This window comes from Ornithorhynchus anatinus, chromosome 18 (assembly GCF_004115215.2).
Source record: "Ornithorhynchus anatinus isolate Pmale09 chromosome 18, mOrnAna1.pri.v4, whole genome shotgun sequence".
NCBI classification, from domain to species: Eukaryota; Metazoa; Chordata; class Mammalia; order Monotremata; family Ornithorhynchidae; genus Ornithorhynchus; species Ornithorhynchus anatinus.
In genome coordinates, this window is record NC_041745.1 from 42,482,285 (window position 1) to 42,500,050 (window position 17,766).

At 55.7% G+C, this 17,766-nt stretch overlaps 1 protein-coding gene across 5 annotated transcripts in view; it reads right to left on the minus strand.

Annotated features, from left to right (window-relative positions):
- Positions 1-13,475, minus strand: part of ATG4C (autophagy related 4C cysteine peptidase) — a 55,697-nt gene extending 42,222 nt beyond the window's left edge. For 2 of the 5 annotated variants that reach the window (XM_029083328.2, XM_029083324.2), the window contains exons 1-4: positions 11,933-12,630; positions 6,948-7,001; positions 5,471-5,558; positions 830-963 (exon numbers count right to left, since the gene is read on the minus strand). In XM_029083328.2, coding sequence (XP_028939161.1) covers positions 830-905 — 76 coding nt within the window. In that variant the 5' untranslated portion in view covers positions 906-963; positions 5,471-5,558; positions 6,948-7,001; positions 11,933-12,630. Of the gene's footprint in view, positions 1-829; positions 964-5,470; positions 5,559-6,947; positions 7,002-11,430; positions 11,552-11,932; positions 12,631-13,454 lie in introns of those variants that run through there. The other 3 variants (XM_029083326.1, XM_029083325.2, XM_001514320.4) reach the window with 3 other exon arrangements.
- Between the last annotated feature and the right edge of the window lie 4,291 nt (positions 13,476-17,766).

A 17,766-nucleotide genomic window follows, 5' to 3' on the forward strand; every position in this document is an offset into this window, starting at 1 on the left:
GCTCTCCCAACCCCTGTCCCGTTGGAAAATATGCCGGGATCCCAGCCGACTTGACATTGTTTTTCAAAAGCCGGAAGAGACGTCAGACCGACTGTATTTCCGGAAGTTCGAGAATTGGAAACACCTTTTCACACCGCGTGATTCGTTCGGTCGTATCCAGCGCGAGGTACGGTGCCTGGCACATAGTAAGCGCTTGACGCATACCGTAATTATGATTTATCGGGCACTTACTGGGCGCAGAGCACTGTACTAAGCGCTTGGGACGGTAAGAGTAGAATAATCATCCCATCCCCTGCCCAGAGCAAGCTCACAGCCTAGAGATGCCAACAGACACTAAAAACCCTCATAGATTTCTTGGGTCTAAGTGGGGTCTGAGATGTTATTTGCTTTCTTCTCCAGGACGGCCTCATTTCTACAAATCGAGAAATATATTTTTAATGAAGTCGGAGATGTACCCCAACTGTTTTTTTTAAAAAAAAAACGGTACCTGCTAAGCGTCTACTATGCGCTGTCCTAAGTGCCGGGGGGCAGATGAGAGTTAATTAGGCTGGATACGGTCCCTATCCCACGTGGGGCTCACAGTCTGTTTGAGAAGGAGAAACTGAGGCGCAGAAGAGTTAAGTGACTTGCCCACGGTCACACAGCGAGCAGCACGCAGAGCGGGATTGGAACCCAAGTCCTCTGCCTCCAGGCCCGTGCTTTCTCCGCGAGGCCGCACCGCTTCTCACCTCCGTACCCAATCTCGCCCCTTGTTTAGGTCTATCGCAGTGGGTTTAAAAGCAGTTTGGGGGGCAGGTGCAGTTTGAAAAAGAAAAAGAATCACGCTTACTGTATTTCATGTTGTTCCAGGCAGATATGAATTTCGTCTTTATCTTGTCAACCTCGTCTGTCCCCGTGGCCTCCATATTCAAACCGTCGAAAACAAGCCATCACTCTGTCGCGTGGTTCCGCGCCGCCTGGAGCCTGTGCCGCACCAACATTTTTAAAAAGATTCGTGAGTGCGGAGTGTTGAACGGCCAAGCGGTCCCCAAGTAATGAAGCGGTTAAACCTAACACGTCCGGGGGAAAGATGCAGCCAGAAGCCGGAAAAAAAGACAAAAACCATCGTATGTTCTATGAATATTTAAGTAACGGGAACGTTTAATCCCAAATATGCAACGATCAAATCCTCATAGACGCTAAACCAGAAAATCCCCTTCGATTGCTCTCCGTCGCCCAACAAACCAATCTTGAGTACACAGCTCACGCTGTGGGGCTTGAGAGAGTACCCTGGTTTTGATTCGATTTCTACTTTGTGAAAATTATCGGCATTCCCGCAGAGCCTCGGATCTCTTCAAATGAAGCCCATTTCCACTGCTAGTTGGAAGGACGCCGTTTCTATCAAAATATTCATTTAATGCATTTTAACGATAGAGTATGGCCTAGCTTTTTTTTTTTTCCCTACCGCGGACCACTAACAAGTTTACTACCTTCCCTTCTTTATTAAAAAGTACGAGGCGAATCGTTTCGTAACACTGGGGTTTTAAAGGTGCCCCAGTTAGGGCATCCCGAGTCTGACTGGAGATGACTGACGAACTCTTAAATGGGGGGGAGGGGGGAAATACTCGTATTTATTTGCAAGAATACAGGGCGGTATATTTCCGTCGGAATAATATTAAAGAGAACGTTATCTTTTGTGGGTGCAGAAGATCTGCGGAAGTGTCCGCGTAATCGCTGCTAAAAGATAATCCACTCTTTTATAATACAAACATTTCAGGGTTGTTGACGGGAAGCAGCTTGGCTCAGTGGAAAGAGCCCGGGCTTGGGAGTCCGAGGTCATGGGTTCGAATCCCGGCTGGGCCACTCGTCAGCTGTGTGACTGTGGGCGAGTCGCTTCACTTCTCTGTGCCTCAGTTCCCTCAACTGTAAAATGGCGATCAAGACTGTGAGCCTCACGTGGGACAACCCGATGACCCTGTATCTACCCCAGTGCTTAGAACAGTGCTCTGCACATGGTAAGCGCTTAACAAATACCAACATCATTATTATTATTATGTCTTGGTTTTGTCATTCATTCATTCATTCAATAGTATTTATTCATTCATTCAGTAGTATTTATTGAGCGCTCACTCTGTGCAGAGCACCGGACTGAGCGCTTGGAACGGACAGATCGGTAACAGACAGAGACGGTCCCTGCCCTCTGACGGACTCACGGTCTAATCGGGGGAGACGGACGGACGAGAACGGTGGCGATAAATAGAATGGAGGGGAAGGACAGCTCATCTGTCCATTCCCAGCGCTTAGTACAGTGCTCTGCGCAGAGCGAGCGCTCAATCAATACTATTGAACTATTAAAACAATCGCACACGAATAGAATCGAGGTGACGTACATCTCGTCAACGAAATAAAACGAACAAAATTGTCGTAAAGAGTCGCGTGGCCCAGTGGAAAGAGCGTGGGCCTGGTAGTCGGGAGGCCTGGGTTCTAAGCCCGGCTCTACCACCGGTCTGCTGTGTGACTCTGGGCAAGTCGCTTCGCTTCTCTGTGCCTTCGGGGACCTCATCTGGAAAATGGGGACGAAGACGGTGAGCCCTCCATGGGACAACCCGATTACCTTGTCATCCACCCAGCGCTCAGAACAGTGCTTGGCACATAAGTAAGCGCTTAACAAATACCAAAATTCTTCTTCTTCTTCTCTGGGCCTCAGTTCCCCCATCTGCAAAATGGGGGTTAAGACTGTGTCTCTGTGGGACAGAGACCGTGTCCAGGCCTCTGGACATTTTCTGGAATTTTAAACGGGTAAATTCCTCGGGCGCTTTGGGGAGCTGTAAACCCCTAGTTCCGGTTATCTTGTGTCTACCCCGGGGCTTAGCACCCCTGGCACGTAGTAAGCACTTAACAAATAAGCAGCGTGGCTCACTGGAAAGAGCACGGGCTTTGGAGTCCGGGGTCATGGGTTCGAATCCCCTCTCTGCCACTCGTCAGCTGTGGGACCGTGGGCGAGTCACTTCACTTCTCTGGGCCTCAGTTCCCTCATCTGGAAAACGGGGACGAAGACCGTGAGCCCCACGTGGGGCAACCTGATTCCCCCGTGTCTACCCCAGCGCTCGGAACAGTGCTGGGCACATAGTAAGCGCTTAACAAATACCAACATCATTATTATTATTATTATTATTATTATTAAATACTACGGTTCTTTATCATCGTCACGAAGGTTCTCCGCTTGCCCTGGCTTTCCAGGAAGTCATCCTTTCGGCACTAAGTGTCAGCCGCCACGACTGCAAACCCCGTTAGAGCGGCCACGATTCCGTCCGACTCCAAGGTGCCCAATTTCCAAACCGGCCTATTTTTTTTTTATTAGTGTGCAAGTAGGAAAATTGAGAATGAGGAATATTTTATGCCGGGCAAGAGGTAAAGAACGTTGATTTAGAGAAGCAGCGTGGCTCGGGGGAGAGACTCCGGGCTCGGGAGTCCGAGGTCGTGGGTTCTAATCCCGGCTCTGCCGCTTGCCAGCTGTGTGACTTTGGGCAAGTCACGTCACTGTGCCTCAGTGACCTCATCTGTAAAATGGGGATGAAGACCGTGAGCCTCCCGTGGGACGACCCGATGACCCTGTATCTGCCCCAGTGCTTAGAACGGTGCTCTGCACATAGTAAGCGCTTAACAAATACCAACATTATTACTTATTTTCCTGCCCGTGTCCCCCTGGGAGTGCCTGGACCCAGTCTGATAGTAATAATAATCACAATAATTATGGCATTTAAGTTCTTACAGCGTGCCGGGCACCGTACTAAGCGCTGGGGTAGATACAAGTTAGGTTGGATACAGTCCCTCGTCCCACCTGGGGCTCCCGCTCTCAATCCCCCTTCTCCAGACGAGGTCACCGAAGCCCAGGGAAGTGGAGCGCCTTGCCCCGGGTCGCACGGCGGACAAGTGGCGGAGCCGGGATTAGAACCCGTGACCTCCTGACTCCCAGGCCCGGGCTCCAGCCGCCACCCCCGGCCGTTGGGCGGGGCGGGCCTTTCAACGGCCAGATTCCCCTGGCGCTTTGGGGAGCGGTCACCCCAGTTCCGGCAGGGCCGCGTGGGTTTGCCAGCTCTGCCGAGGTCGCCGAGCGGTTGGAGAAGCCGCGTGGAAACGGCGAGACCTAATCCTGCCTTTGCCACCTGCTTGCGCTGTGATCGCGGGCAAGTCACGTCTCTGTGCCTCAATCTCCCCCTCTGTAAAACGGGGGTGAACTCGTAGTAATCGTCACCGTGGTCCGCGATAAGCGCCTACTACGTGCCAGGCGCCGTCCTCCCTCCCCTAACCATTTCCCCATCTGTAAAATGGGGATGAACTCGTAATAATCGTCACCGCGGTCCGTGTTTGGCGCTTACCACGTGCCAGGCGCCGTCCTCCCTCCCCTCGCCATCTCCCCATCGGTAAAATGGGGATGAACTCGTAATAATCGTCACCGTGTTCCGCGTTAAGCGCCTACTACGTGCCAGGCGCCGTCCTCCCTCCCCTCGCCATCTCCCCATCCGTAAAATGGGGACGAACTCGTAATAATCGTCACCGTGGTCCGCGTTAAGCGCCTACTGCGTGCCAGGCGCCGTCCTCCCTCCCCTCGCCATCTCCCCATCGGTAAAATGGGGATGAACTCGTAATAATCGTCACCGTGGTCCGCGTTAAGAGCCTACTACGTGCCAGGCGCCGTCCTCCCTCCCCTCGCCATCTCCCCAGCCGTAAAATGGGGACGAACTCGTAATAATCGTCACCGTGGTCCGCGTTAAGCGCCTACTGCGTGCCAGGCGCCGTCCTCCCTCCCCTCGCCATCTCCCCAGCCGTAAAATGGGGATGAACTCGTAATAATCGTCACCGTGGTCCGCGTTAAGCGCCTACTGCGTGCCAGGCGCCGTCCTCCCTCCCCTCGCCATCTCCCCATCGGTAAAATGGGGATGAACTCGTAATAATCGTCACCGTGGTCCGCGTTAAGCGCCTACTGCGTGCCAGGCGCCGTCCTCCCTCCCCTCGCCATCTCCCCATCCGTAAAACGGGGACGAACTCGTAATAATCGTCACCGTGGTCCGCGTTAAGCGCCTACTGCGTGCCAGGCGCCGTCCTCCCTCCCCTCGCCATCTCCCCAGCCGTAAAATGGGGGTGAACTCGTAATAATCGTCACCGTGGTCCGCGTTAAGCGCCTACTACGTGCCAGGCGCCGTCCTCCCTCCCCTCGCCATCTCCCCACCTGTAAAACGGGGACGAACTCGTAATAATCGTCACCGTGGTCCGCGTTAAGCGCCTACTGCGTGCCAGGCGCCGTTCTCCCTCCCCTTAGGCCGTGAGTCCCACGTGGGCCAGGGACTAGGTCCGGCCTGATTATCCTGTCCCTCCACCAGCCCTCAGTACACTCGCTGACACATAGTAAGCGCTTAACGGCTGCCGTAATTATCATAGCTGTTCGAGGGAGAGAGTTGGAGCCCTGGAAATTCAACGTCACCGTCGCTACCTTGAAAGTTTTGCCGCATCTCCCGATTCCAGCTGGCAATCTTCCATTCCCCTGAGGGCAGGAATCCTCAAATGATGATCACCGTCGCCTTAAGTAAAAGAATAATTATAATAATAATGGACTTTATTAAGCCCACAGGGGACTCTCTGAACGCTGCTTTTGTCCGTAACTGCTTCCGATCCCGTAAGGTGGGAATTCTGCTTTTTCCCAGGAGTTAGATTCCTTTAACTATCTTGGGTTCGAGGCCTGGATCAGCGTCAGAGGACCACGGGGTTTAAGTCAAAGAAGGATTTGAGCAGCTTTCGGTTTCCCGCCCAAACTAAGGCTACATATTTCATTCACTCATTCAATAGTATTTATCGAGCGCTTACTCTGTGCAGGACGCTGTACTAAGCGCTTGGAATGGACAAATCGGTGACAGAGACGGTCCCCGCCCTCTGACGGGCTCACGGTCTGATCGGGGGAGACGGCCGGACGAGAACGATGGCGATAGATAGAATCAAGAATGGGGACAAGATACCTCCTTGCTATTCTGATAATTCCACACTAAAAAATTCCACACTAAAGACCCCCCCCCCCCCCAAAAAAAGTGGTATTTGTTAAGCGCTTACTATGTGCAAAGCACTGTTCTAAGCGCTGGGCGAGGTGATCAGGTTGTCCCACGTGGGGGGCTCACAGTTTTAATCCCCATTTGACAGATGAGGTCACTGAGGCCCAGAGAGGCGACTCGCCCAAGGTCACACAGCTCACTGGCGGCGGAGCCGGGATTAGAACCCGGGACCTCCGACTCCCAAGCCCGCGCTCTTTCCACTGAGCCGCGCTGCTTCCACTCGCAACAGATGCCCGGTCAGCCAAAACCTTGCAGGATTTACACGGGCACAGAAATCGTTTCTGCCCGGCGCGGCTCAGTGGAAAGAGCCCGGGCTTGGGGGTCGGAGGTCACGGGTTCGAATCCCGGCTCTGCCGCCTGTCAGCTGGGTGACTGCGGGCGAGTCACTTCACTGGGCCTCAGTGACCTCATCTGCAGAATGGGGATGAAGACCGCGAGCCTCACGCGGGACGACCCGATGACCCCGCATCTCCCCCGGCGCTGAGAACGGTGCTCGGCACAGAGTGAGCGCTTAACGGATACCAACATCACAATCACTCCGAACCCCCGAGTACGGATCGAGAATTGAGAAAAGTGATTCCCTCGGAACGCCGTTCGAGACGGAAAGAAAAATCTCCCGTGAAGTCCCTTAAAACAAGAACGAGCTCCATCAATTACTGCATTTATGATTTCACATTTGAATTCATAAAATCACACTGAAGCCGCTCAGCTTATTTTAGACCTGAAAACCTTAATCTAGAATGTGATTTTTAGCAGGTCAGTCTGGAGGAAATACTCTTCTATTAAAATTAAGAAAAGAACGAAGAGAAAATATTTTATTTTCAAGAGAAAGAGCTCCATTTCCCCCCAGCATTAGAGATCACCTACTTCAGCTCCTCGGGCACGTGCCAAAATCCCGTCATCTGATTTCCTCCGGAGGCGCTGACAATGAAAATAATAATAATGTTGGTATCTGTTAAGCGCTTACCCTGTGCAGAGCACCGTTCTAAGCGCCGGGGGGGATACGGGGTCATCGGGTCGTCCCACGTGAGGCTCACCGTGAATCCCCATTTTACAGATGAGGTCACTGAGGCACAGAGAAGTTAATAATAATAATGTTGGTATCTGTTAAGCGCTTACCCTGTGCAGAGCACCGTTCTAAGCGGGGATACGGGGTCATCGGGTCGTCCCACGTGAGGCTCCCAGTGAATCCCCATTTTACAGATGAGGTCACTGAGGCACAGAGAAGTTAATAATAATAATGTTGGTATCTGTTAAGCGCTTACTCTGTGCAGAGCACCGTTCTAAGCGCCGGGGGGGATACGGGGTCATCGGGTCGTCCCACGTGAGGCTCCCAGTGACTCCCCATTTTCCAGATGAGGTCACTGAGGCCCAGAGGAGTGAAGTGACCCGCCCACGGTCACCCAGCCGACGAGTGGCAATCGCGGGGTTCTGTCACCCCCCAACCCCGGAATTGGGAGTGGTCGGATTCGGGCTGCGGAGGGGGAAATGAATCCTATCGCGTCGGGGAACCCAGGGGAATCCCCCAAAAGTGCCGGAGGTCACTGGGAGGTCAACCCTCCCCGAGCAACAGACGATAAAAAAAAACCAAACGGCCGCGGTTGAAAGGGAGAAATGGTTTTCTCGGCCCCGGAGCCCTTCGACTCTCATTTTCACATGACGTCGACACTTAATAATGTTGGGATCCGTTAAGCGCTTCCTAGGTGCCGAGCACCGTTCTAAGCGCCGGGGTAGACACGGGGGAATCGGGTGGTCCCACGGGGGGGGGCTCCCGGTCTTCATCCCCATTTTACAGATGAGGGAGCCGAGGCCCGGAGAAGCGAAGGGACTCGCCCGCGGTCACCCAGCCGACGAGTGGCCGAGCCGGGATTCGAACTCATGAGCCCTGACTCCAAAGCCCGTGCTCTTTCCACTGCAGGCGTCTTTCACACTCGGCGAATCCCTCCCAGTCGCGAAGCAGTTGCGGCACGGTCTCGTCGTTCACTCGATCGTATTTATCGAGCGCCGCAGAGCGCCGGACCGAGGGCTTGGAGAGGACAGTTCGGCCACGGGGAGGGACGATCCCTACCCGCCAGCGGGCTCGCATTCGATAACGACGTCGGTACCCGTCGGGCGCTTACTACGCGCAGGGCGCCGTTCTAAGCGCCGGGCTGGATACGGGGGTCATCGGGCGGCCCCACGGGCGGCTCACGGTCTTCATCCCCGTTTTCCAGGGGAGGGGACCGAGGCCCGGAGAAGCGGAGCGACTCGCCCGCGGTCACCCAGCTGCCGGGCGGCAGGGCCGGGATTCGAACCCGTGACCCCGGACTCCCAAGCCCGGGCTCTCGCCACTGAGCCGCGCTGCTGCCCTAGATCCTACAGTCTAATCTTGTCCCTCCTCGAAAATGATAATAACGTTGGCGTTTGTTAGGCGCTTACTACGTGCCGAGCACCGTTCTCGGCGCCGGCGGAGATACGGGGTCATCGGGGTCGCCCCACGTGAGGCTCACGGTTAATCCCCATTTGACAGACGAGGGGACCGAGGCCCAGAGAAGTCAAGGGGCTCGCCCACGGTCACCCAGCCGACGGGGGGGGGCAGAGCCGGGAGTCGAACCCGCGACCTCTGACTCCGGAGCCCGGGCTCTTTCCGCCGAGCCGCGCTGCTTCCCCTGGAGGGGGGCGGAGGGGAACCCGCGAAAGAGCCTTTCGCACAGAATAGCTTCTCTAGAAGCGGATACAGCCCGGCCCGGGGAGGCGGAGGTCACGGGTTCTAATCCCGGCTCCGCCGCTCGTCCGCTGCGTGACCCCCGGGCGAGTCGCCTGGCCGCTCCGGGCCTCGGTTACCCCATCTGCCAAGACGGGGAGGGAGACCGTGAGCCGCGTCCAACCCGACTCACTTGCGTCTACCCCGGCGCTTAAGAGGGAGCCCGACATACACTAAACGCTTAAATAAATGTCGGGATTCGTTAAGCGCTTACTAGGTGCCGAGCACTGTTCTGAGCGCTGGGGGGGGGGCGGGGGGGGATACGGGGTCATCGGGTCGCCCCGCGTGGGGCTCACACACTCTTGATCCCCCGCTTTCCCGATGAGGGAACTGGGGCACAGAGAAGCGAAGCGACCCGCCCACGGTCACGCGTAACGGATCCCATTAAAGAGCAGACAAAACGGCGCCGAATGCCGCGGCGCGGCTCGCTGCAACGAGCGCGGGACTGGGAATCTGGAGGCTTGGGTTCTAATCCCGGCTACGCGCCGTCCCGCCGGGGGATCTCGGCCAAGTCGCTTCATCTCCCTGGGCTTCGTTTTCAGTCGAGCCCGTCGGGGGGGGCAGGGACCGTCTCTGTTACCCATCCGTCCATCCCGAGCGCTCAGTCCAGTGCTCTGCGCGTGGGGGGCGCTCAGTAAATACTACCGAGTGGACGAACGAATGAAGAGCGCTCACTACGCGCCAGGTACCGTATTAAGCGCCGGGGCAGATACGAGGTAATGACGGTGGACACGGTCCGTGTGCCATGTGGGGCTCGCGGCCGTAATCCCCATCTTTTTTTTTTTTTTTTAATAATGTTGGCATCTGTTAAGCGCTTACTATGCGCAGAGCACCGTTCTAAGCGCCGGGGGAGACACCGGGTCGTCGGGTCGTCCCACGCGAGGCTCCCGGTTCATCCCCGTTTTCCAGATGAGGGAACTGAGGCCCAGAGAGGTGAAGCGACTCGCCCGCAGTCCCCCAGCTGACAAGGGGCGGAGCCGGGATTCGAACCCATGACCTCGGACTCCCCATCCTGGGCTCTCTCCACTGAGCCGCGCTGCTCCTCATCTGCGGGGAAGGGAGAACAGAGAGGCAATCCCCCTCGCGTCCGTTCATCCGGTCGTATTCACTGAGCGCTTACCGCGTGCTGAGCGCCGCATCTGCAGGGGAGGAAACTGAGGCGCAGTAAAATGAAGCGAGCTGCCACGATCACACATCGGGCAAGCGGTGGGGCCGGGGTTACCACCCCGGGTCTACCTGGGGAAGCAGCGCGGCTCGGCGGAAAGGGCCCGGGCTGGGGAGTCAGAGGTCATGAGTTCGACTCCCGGCTCTGCCACTCGTCGGCTGGGTGACCGTGGGCGAGCCGCTTCGCTTCTCTGGGCCTCGGTTCCCTCATCTGCAAAATGGGGATGAACGGGGAGCCTCACGCGGGACGACCCGATGACCCCGGATCCCCCCCGGCGCTTAGAACGGCGCTCTGCACGTAGTAAGCGCTTCGCAAATTATCATTACTACTTCCGGCACGGTGTTGTTGTTTTTTTTTTAACTGGTGTTTTTTAAGCCCCTGATTACGTGCCGGGGACTGTACTGAGCGGCGGCCAAGATGGCGGCCGATCAGGTTGGACCCTGTTTAATCGCCACTTACGGAGGAGGGAGCCGAGAGAGATTAGGAGGGGAGAGAGAGGAGGCCTGTCTCGGGGGGAGAAGAGGGCAAGGGGACGGACTTAGCGCGCGGCCCGGGACGTAAAAATCACCGTGGTAATCTGTTGGGCGCTTACTATGTGTCAAGCACTGTACTAAGCGCTCGGATGGAGACCAGATCACCAGGGCCCACCCGGGGCGGCTCACAGTCTAGGTAGGCAGGAGAACTGTAATAATAATCCCGTTGGTATCTGTCAAGCGCTCACTACGCGCCGAGCACCGTTCTAAGCGCCGGGGGAGGTACGGGGTCATCGGGTCGTCCCCCGTGAGGCTCCCGGTCTTCACCCCCATTTTCCAGATGAGGGAACCGAGGCACCGAGAAGCGAAGCAGACTCGCCCACGGTCACCCAAGCTGAGGAGCGGCAGCGTCGGGATCGAATCCCGATTCTGCGGGTGAGGGAACTGAGGCCCGGAGAAGTGAAGGGACTTGCCCAAGGTCACCCGGCAGGTGGGTGGCGGGGGCGGGACCGGAGCCCGGGTCCTCGGACTCTGTAGTGAGCGCCTAACAGATGCCATCCAACAAAAAGAGGGAGGAGAGAGAGGTTCAGAGGGGGCCGGAGGGGAGCGGGGAGGCCCCGAGAAGTGAAGGGACTTGCCCAGGGTCCCAGTGCAGGTAGGTGGCGGGGGCGGGATCGGAACCCGGGTCCTCGGGCTCTGTAGTGAGCGTCTAACAGATGCCATTAAAGCAGAAAGAGGGAGAAGAGACAGGTTCAGAGGGGGGCGGAGGGGAGCGGGGAGGCCCGGAGAAGTGAAGGGACTTGCCCAGGGTCACCCAGCAGGTACGCGGCGGAGGCGGGATCGGAACCCGGGTCCTCGGACTCTGTAGTGAGCGTCTAACAGATGCCATTAAAGCAGAAAGAGGGAGAAGAGACAGGTTCAGAGGGGGGCGGAGGGGAGCGGGGAGGCCGGAGAAGTGAAGGGACTTACTTGCCCAGGGTCCCACGGCAGGGGCGGGATCGGAACCCGGGTCCTCGGACTCTGTAGTGAGCGTCTAACCGAGGCCATTAAAGCAAAAAGAGGAAGAAGAGACGGGCTCAGAGGGGACCGAAGGTTAATAATAATAATAATAATAACAATTATGGTACTTGTTAAACACTTACTAGGTGCCAAGCACCGTTCTAAGCGCTGGGGTAGCTGCACGTTAGTCAGGTTGGACATACACTCGAAATCCCCATTTTTCAGATGAGGTCACAGAGGCCCAGAGAAGTCAAGTGACTTGCCCAAGGTCACACAGCAGGCATGTGGCAGAGTCGGGGTTTGAACCCATGACCCCCCGACCCCCAGGCCGGTGCTCTACCCACTAAGCCACCCTGCTTTGGGGAGGCCCAGAGAGGTGAAGTGAGCTGCCCAAGGTCGCACAGCAGGCGCGGGGCAGAGGCGGGAGGGGAACCCGGGTCCTCGGACTCTGTAGTGAGCGTCTCACACGTACCATTGAAATAGAAAGAGAAGAGACAGGCTCGGAGGCGGAGGCAGGTTAGCGGGCGGCCCAGAGATGCGGAGCGAGTTGCCCAAGGTCGCACAGCGGGTGTGGGGGCGGAGGTGGGATGGGAACCCGGGTCCTCTGACTCTGTAGTGAGCGTCTAACGAATACCATGAAAAAAAAAAAAGCAGAGCCTGATTTGGAGGGGAATGAAGGCTGGTGGAGAGGCTCGGGGGAGCGAAGGGAGTCGCCCGAGGTCGCACAGCAGGTAGGGGACGGAGGCGAGAGGGGAAGCCGGGTCCTGTGACTCCGTAGTGAGCGTCTAACACGCAACATTAAAAAAAAAAGGGGAGAAGAGACTGGTTTGGAGGGAGAGGAAGGTTAGAAGGGAGGCCCACGGAAGCCAAGTGAGTCGCCCGAGGTCGCACAGCAGGTAGGGGACGGAGGCGAGAGGGGAACCCGGGTCCTGTGACTCCGTAGTGAGCGTCTAACACGTACCATTAAAAAAAAAAAGGGAAGAAGAGACTGGTTTGGAGAACCCGGGTCCTCTGACTCTGTTGTGAGCGTCTAACACGTGACGTTAAAAAAAGGGGGGAGAAGAGACCGGTTTGGAGGGGAATAAAGGCTGGTGGAGAGGCCAGAAGTGAAATGACCTGCCCCAGGTCACAAAGCAGGGAGCTGGGCGGTGGCGGGATGGGAACCCAGGTCCTCTGACTCTGTAGTGAGCGTCTAACACATACCATTAAAAAAAAAAAAGGACAGAATGATAATAATAATGTTGGTATTTGTTAAGCGCTTACTATGTGCCGAGCACCGTTCTAAGCGCCGGGGGAGACACAGGGGAGTCAGGTCGTCCCACGTGGGGCTCCCGGTCTGCATCCCCATTTTACAGATGAGGTCACTGAGGCACCGAGAAGTGAAGTGACTCGCCCAAAGTCACCCAGCCGACAAGTGACCGAGCCGGGATTCGAACCCATGACCTCTGACTCCAAAGCCCGGGCTCTTTCCACTGACTCTGTAGTAAGGGTCTAACGCATAACATTAAAAAAAAAAAGGCAGAAGAGACTGGTTTGGAGAACCCGGGCCCTCTGACTCTGTAGTGAGCGTCTAACACGTGACATTAAAAAAAGGGGGAAAGGAGACACCGGTCTGGAGGGGGAGGGAGGCTAGAGGGGAGGCCCGGAGAGGTGAAGGGCGCTGCCCGAGGTGGCACAGCAGGCGCGGGGACGAGGCGGGAGGGGAACCCGGGTCCGGCGGCTCGGTGCGAGAGCCCGGGCTGGGGAGCCCCCGGTCCTGGGTTCGAATCCCGCCCGTGCCCCTCGTCGGCCGGGTGTCCTCGGGCCAGTCCCTTCCGCCGTCCGGGCCTCAGTGACGTCATCCGGCGAACGGGGCCCAAGCCCGGGAGCCTCCCCCGCCCCCCCCGCCCCCGCCCCGGGGGGACCTGCCCGATGACCCCCCCCCCCCCGCGTCTCCCCCGGCGCCGCGCACGGAGGAAGCGCTTCGCAAATGGCAGCGAGCGTCGCGCACCTACCGTTCGGGCTGGGGGGGAGGGGGGGGGGCGGACGGCGCGGCGGGAGCCTTGCGGGCCACCGTAGCCTTCCGGCCGCCCTTCCTTCCGCCGGCGGGGGGGGGGGGGGAAGGGGAGGACTCCAACTCCCGGCATGCCGCGCGAGGGGCTCCGCGCCCCAGGACTCCAACTCCCGGCATGCTGCGCGAGAGGGGGGCTCCGCGCACGCGCGCCCCAGGCCTCCAACTCCCAGCATTCCGCGCGAGCGCGGCCCGCCTCCGGCCGCGGGGCCTCCGGCGCCGCACTCCTTCCTTCCTTCATTCATCCATTCATCATTCAGTCACTCACTCCACTCCTTCATTCATTCACTCCTGCACTCATTCATTCATTCATCATTCAGTCACTCACTCCGGCACTCACTCCTTCATTCACTCACTCCGGCCCTCATTCATTCATTCATCATTCAGTCACTCACTCCTTCATTCACTCACTCCGGCACTCGTTCATTCATTCATCATTCATTCACTCACTCCGGCACTCACTGCTTCACTCACTCGTGATTCACTCACTCCTGCACTCATTCATTCATTCATCATTCATTCATTCACTCACTCCTTCACTCACTCACTCCTGCACTCATTCATTCACTCACTCCTTTACTCACTCATCATTCATTCACTCACTCCTTCACTCATTCATTCACTCACTCCTGCACTCACTCATTCATTCATTCATTCACTCATTCATTCACTCGTCATTCATTCACTCACTCCTTCACTCATTCATTCACTCCTGCACTTATTCATTAATTCATTCATTTACTCACACCTTCACTCATTCATTCACTCCTGCACTTATTTATTCACTCCTGCACTCACTCACTCATTCACTCCTGCTGAGTGAAGTATTATTATCAATAATAATAATTGTGGTATCTGTTAAGCGTTTAATAGGTGCCGAGCACTATACTAAGTGCTGGGGTGGATAAAAGGTTGGACACAGTTCCTGTCCCACATTGGGTTTACAGTCAGAGAAGCAGCGTGGCTCAGCGGAAAGAGCCCGGGCTTGGGAGTCAGAGGTCCTGGGTTCGAATCCCGGCTCTGCCACCTGTCAGCTGTGGGACTGTGGGCAGGTCACTTCACTTCTCGGTGCCTCAGTTCCCTCATCTGTAAAATGGGGATGAAGACTGTGAGCCTCATGTGGGACAACCCACATGAAGAAGCAGCGTGGCTCAGTGGAAAGAGCACAGGCTTTGGAGTCAGAGGTCATGAGTTCGAATCCCGGCTCTGCCACTTGTCAGCTGTGTGACTGTGGGCGAGTCACTTAACTTCTCGGTGCCTCAGTTCCCTCATCTGTAAAAGGGGGATGAAGACTGTGAGCCCCACGTGGGACATCCTGATTCCCCTGTGTCTACCCCAGCGCTTAGAACGGTGCTCGGCACATAGTAAGCGCTTAACAAATACCACCATTATTATTATTACAACCCGATGACCCCGGATCTCCCCCAGCGCTTAGAACGGTGCTCGGCACATAGTAAGCGCTTAACAAATGCCAACCTTATTAGTGTCTTGTCGGCTCTCTACCCCAGGGCCGAGGACAGTGCCTGGCAAATAGTAAGCACTTAACAAATGCCGTAAAAAGAAAAAAATAGTCGCGCATCACTCGTCCTCTGGACCGTGAGCTCCTTGTAGGTAAGGAATGTGTCTTTTATATTGTTGTATTATACTCTCCCAAGTGCTTAGCACAGTGCTCTGTACATACTAAGTGCTCCATTCATTCATTCATTCCTTCAGTTGCATTTCTTGAGCGCTTACTGGGCGCGGAGCACTGGAGAAGCAGCGTGACTCAGTGGAAAGAGCCCGGGCTTGGGCGTCAGAGGTCAAGGGTTCGAATCCCTTCACTGCCACTTGGCAGCCGTGTGACTGTGGGCGAGTCACTTCACTTCTCAGGGCCTCAGTGACCTCATCTGGAAAATGGGGATGAAGACTGGGAGCCCCACGTGGGACAACCCGATGACCCCGTATCTCCCCCAGCGCTCAGAACGGTGCTCGGCACCTAGTAAGCGCTTAACAAATGCCAACATTATTAGTAGTAGTAGTAAGCGCTTGGAAAGTACGATTCAGCAATAGAGACGATCCCCGCCCACCCCGGCCTGGCGGTCCAGAAGCGGGGAGACAGACATCAAAACAAGTAAAGAGGCATCGATATAAATAAATGGAATTATAAGATGATACGCACATCAGAACAAGTAAACGGATGCTCGTCGCGGGCAGGGAATGTTTCCCTGTATTGTCACCGCGTACTCTCCCAGGCGCTTAGAACAGTGCTCTGCTCGCAGGAAGCGTTCAATAAATATGAATGAGAGAATGGTGACACTCAGGCCTGCAGGGTAGAGAGCCTGAACAGTCCCGACTTAAATTCAGGAGAGTTTCAGGCATTTTAAAAACGAGGCCTAAAAGGCTCTTCCTTTCTCTTAACGTGCCTGAATCGGGGGAAAGCAGGTAGATTACCGGGCGAGCAATCGACTAGCCATTTCGTTCATTCAGTAGTATTTATTGAGCGCTTACTCTGTGCAGAGCACTGGACTGAGCGCTTGGAATGGACAATTCGGCAACAGATAGAGACGATCCCTGCTCATCGACGGGCTCACGGTCTGATCGGGGGAGACGGACGGACAAAAACAATAGCAGTCAATAGAATCAAGGGGATGTACATCTCATTCACAAAATAAATAGGGTAAAAAATAATATATAGAAATGAGCACCGTGCTGAGGGGAGGGGGGAGGGAGGGGGAGGAGCAGAGGGAAAGGGGGCTTAGCTGAGGGGAGGTGAAGGGGGAGCAGAGGGGAAAGGGGAAGCTCAGTCTGGGAAGGCCTCCTGGAGGAGGTGAGCTCTCAGTAGGGCTTTGAAAAGGGGAAGAGAGTTAGTTTGGCGGAGGTGAGGAGGGAGGGCGTTCCGGGACGGCGGGAGGACGTGGCCCCGGGGGTCGACGGCGGGATAGGCGAGAACGGGGGACGGTTCACCCATTTATCGGCCACCTCATACACCAAGATTTGTTAAATTGGTCAAACCAAATGACTCGTCTCTCGTCCACCATAAGGGTGGCCCGCACTTCCCTCCTTTCCGAATGACCCTGCTCTGATTTTTTTTAGGACAGACAACGGGCATCCAACAAGGGCCATCTGGAAGCCTTCGCGGGCTTTTACACCGTCAGACCCAGGGGGTCGAGGGGAGGAGAGGGCTTGCAAGGATACAGCGATTTTATTTTCTGCTTCACGCCTCCGTCCGTCCGATGACCGAAATCGAGGCCCGGATTTCGAAATGATCACAGGTGGCGGGCACGGAGAGCCATAGGGGAGCTACGGAATTACGGCACGGTGAATCGCATTTCCGCACGGCAGAGAATAAAAATAACCGGCGTTAAGACGTCGAATAAACGTCGCCAAGGGAGTAACGCAACAGTGTTGAGGTACCGTAGAAACTCGCCTCCGCTCTCCCCCCCCCCCCCGCCCCGTGCTGTTAAATTACGCAGGGCTAGCAGATAAATATTTAAAATCTATGTGCACGGAAAACAATCCACTGCCTTTCCTATTAACGTGCCAAATGGAGCGATATTAATTGGGAGAGAAAAATCCGCGGATCGAGCGATTCCAAGGTAACTTTTGATAAAGGGCGATTAGCTCTTTCCGCTCACGGCGGCTGTCGGAGCGGATCTAGTGGCGTGAGTTTGTCCATACAGTGACATCCTCGGGAAGTTTTAAAAATGTACTGATGTTCCCATGGCGCCGAAGCCGTCCCGATAATAGATGGCGTAAATAGATACGGAGATGAGTTAAGGTGCATATAATTTAATGCAGGAGACCTTATGTTTTTAAAATCGATCCCGGGCAGCTGCAGGGCCAAGTAATTGCTCCTTCCCCAAACGTGTCTTTGACTTTTCCAGTCCAGCCATTCGCCGAGTGCTAAAGAGCACTGAGATTGAATTGAAATCGAAAAACTAAATTGAAAAAGCGGTTCTTGACGCGTGGAAATCTTTGATAATTACCAAAGACTCAGGGTGGGCAAGAGCGCGTCCACAAAGAGGTCAACGCCACTCACACCGCACACAAACTCTGGCAAGAGCACGGGGCTGGGAGTCGGAGGACGCGGGTTCTAATCCCCGCTCCGCCACTCGTCTGCCGGGTGACCTTGGGCAAGCCGCTTCGCTTCTCCGGGCCTCAGTGACCTCATCTGGAAGATGGGGATGAAGACCGGGAGCCCCACGGGGGACAGTCTTATTGCCTCGGAGGTGCTTGGCACATAGTTGAGCGCTTAACAAGTACCAAAATCATTATTA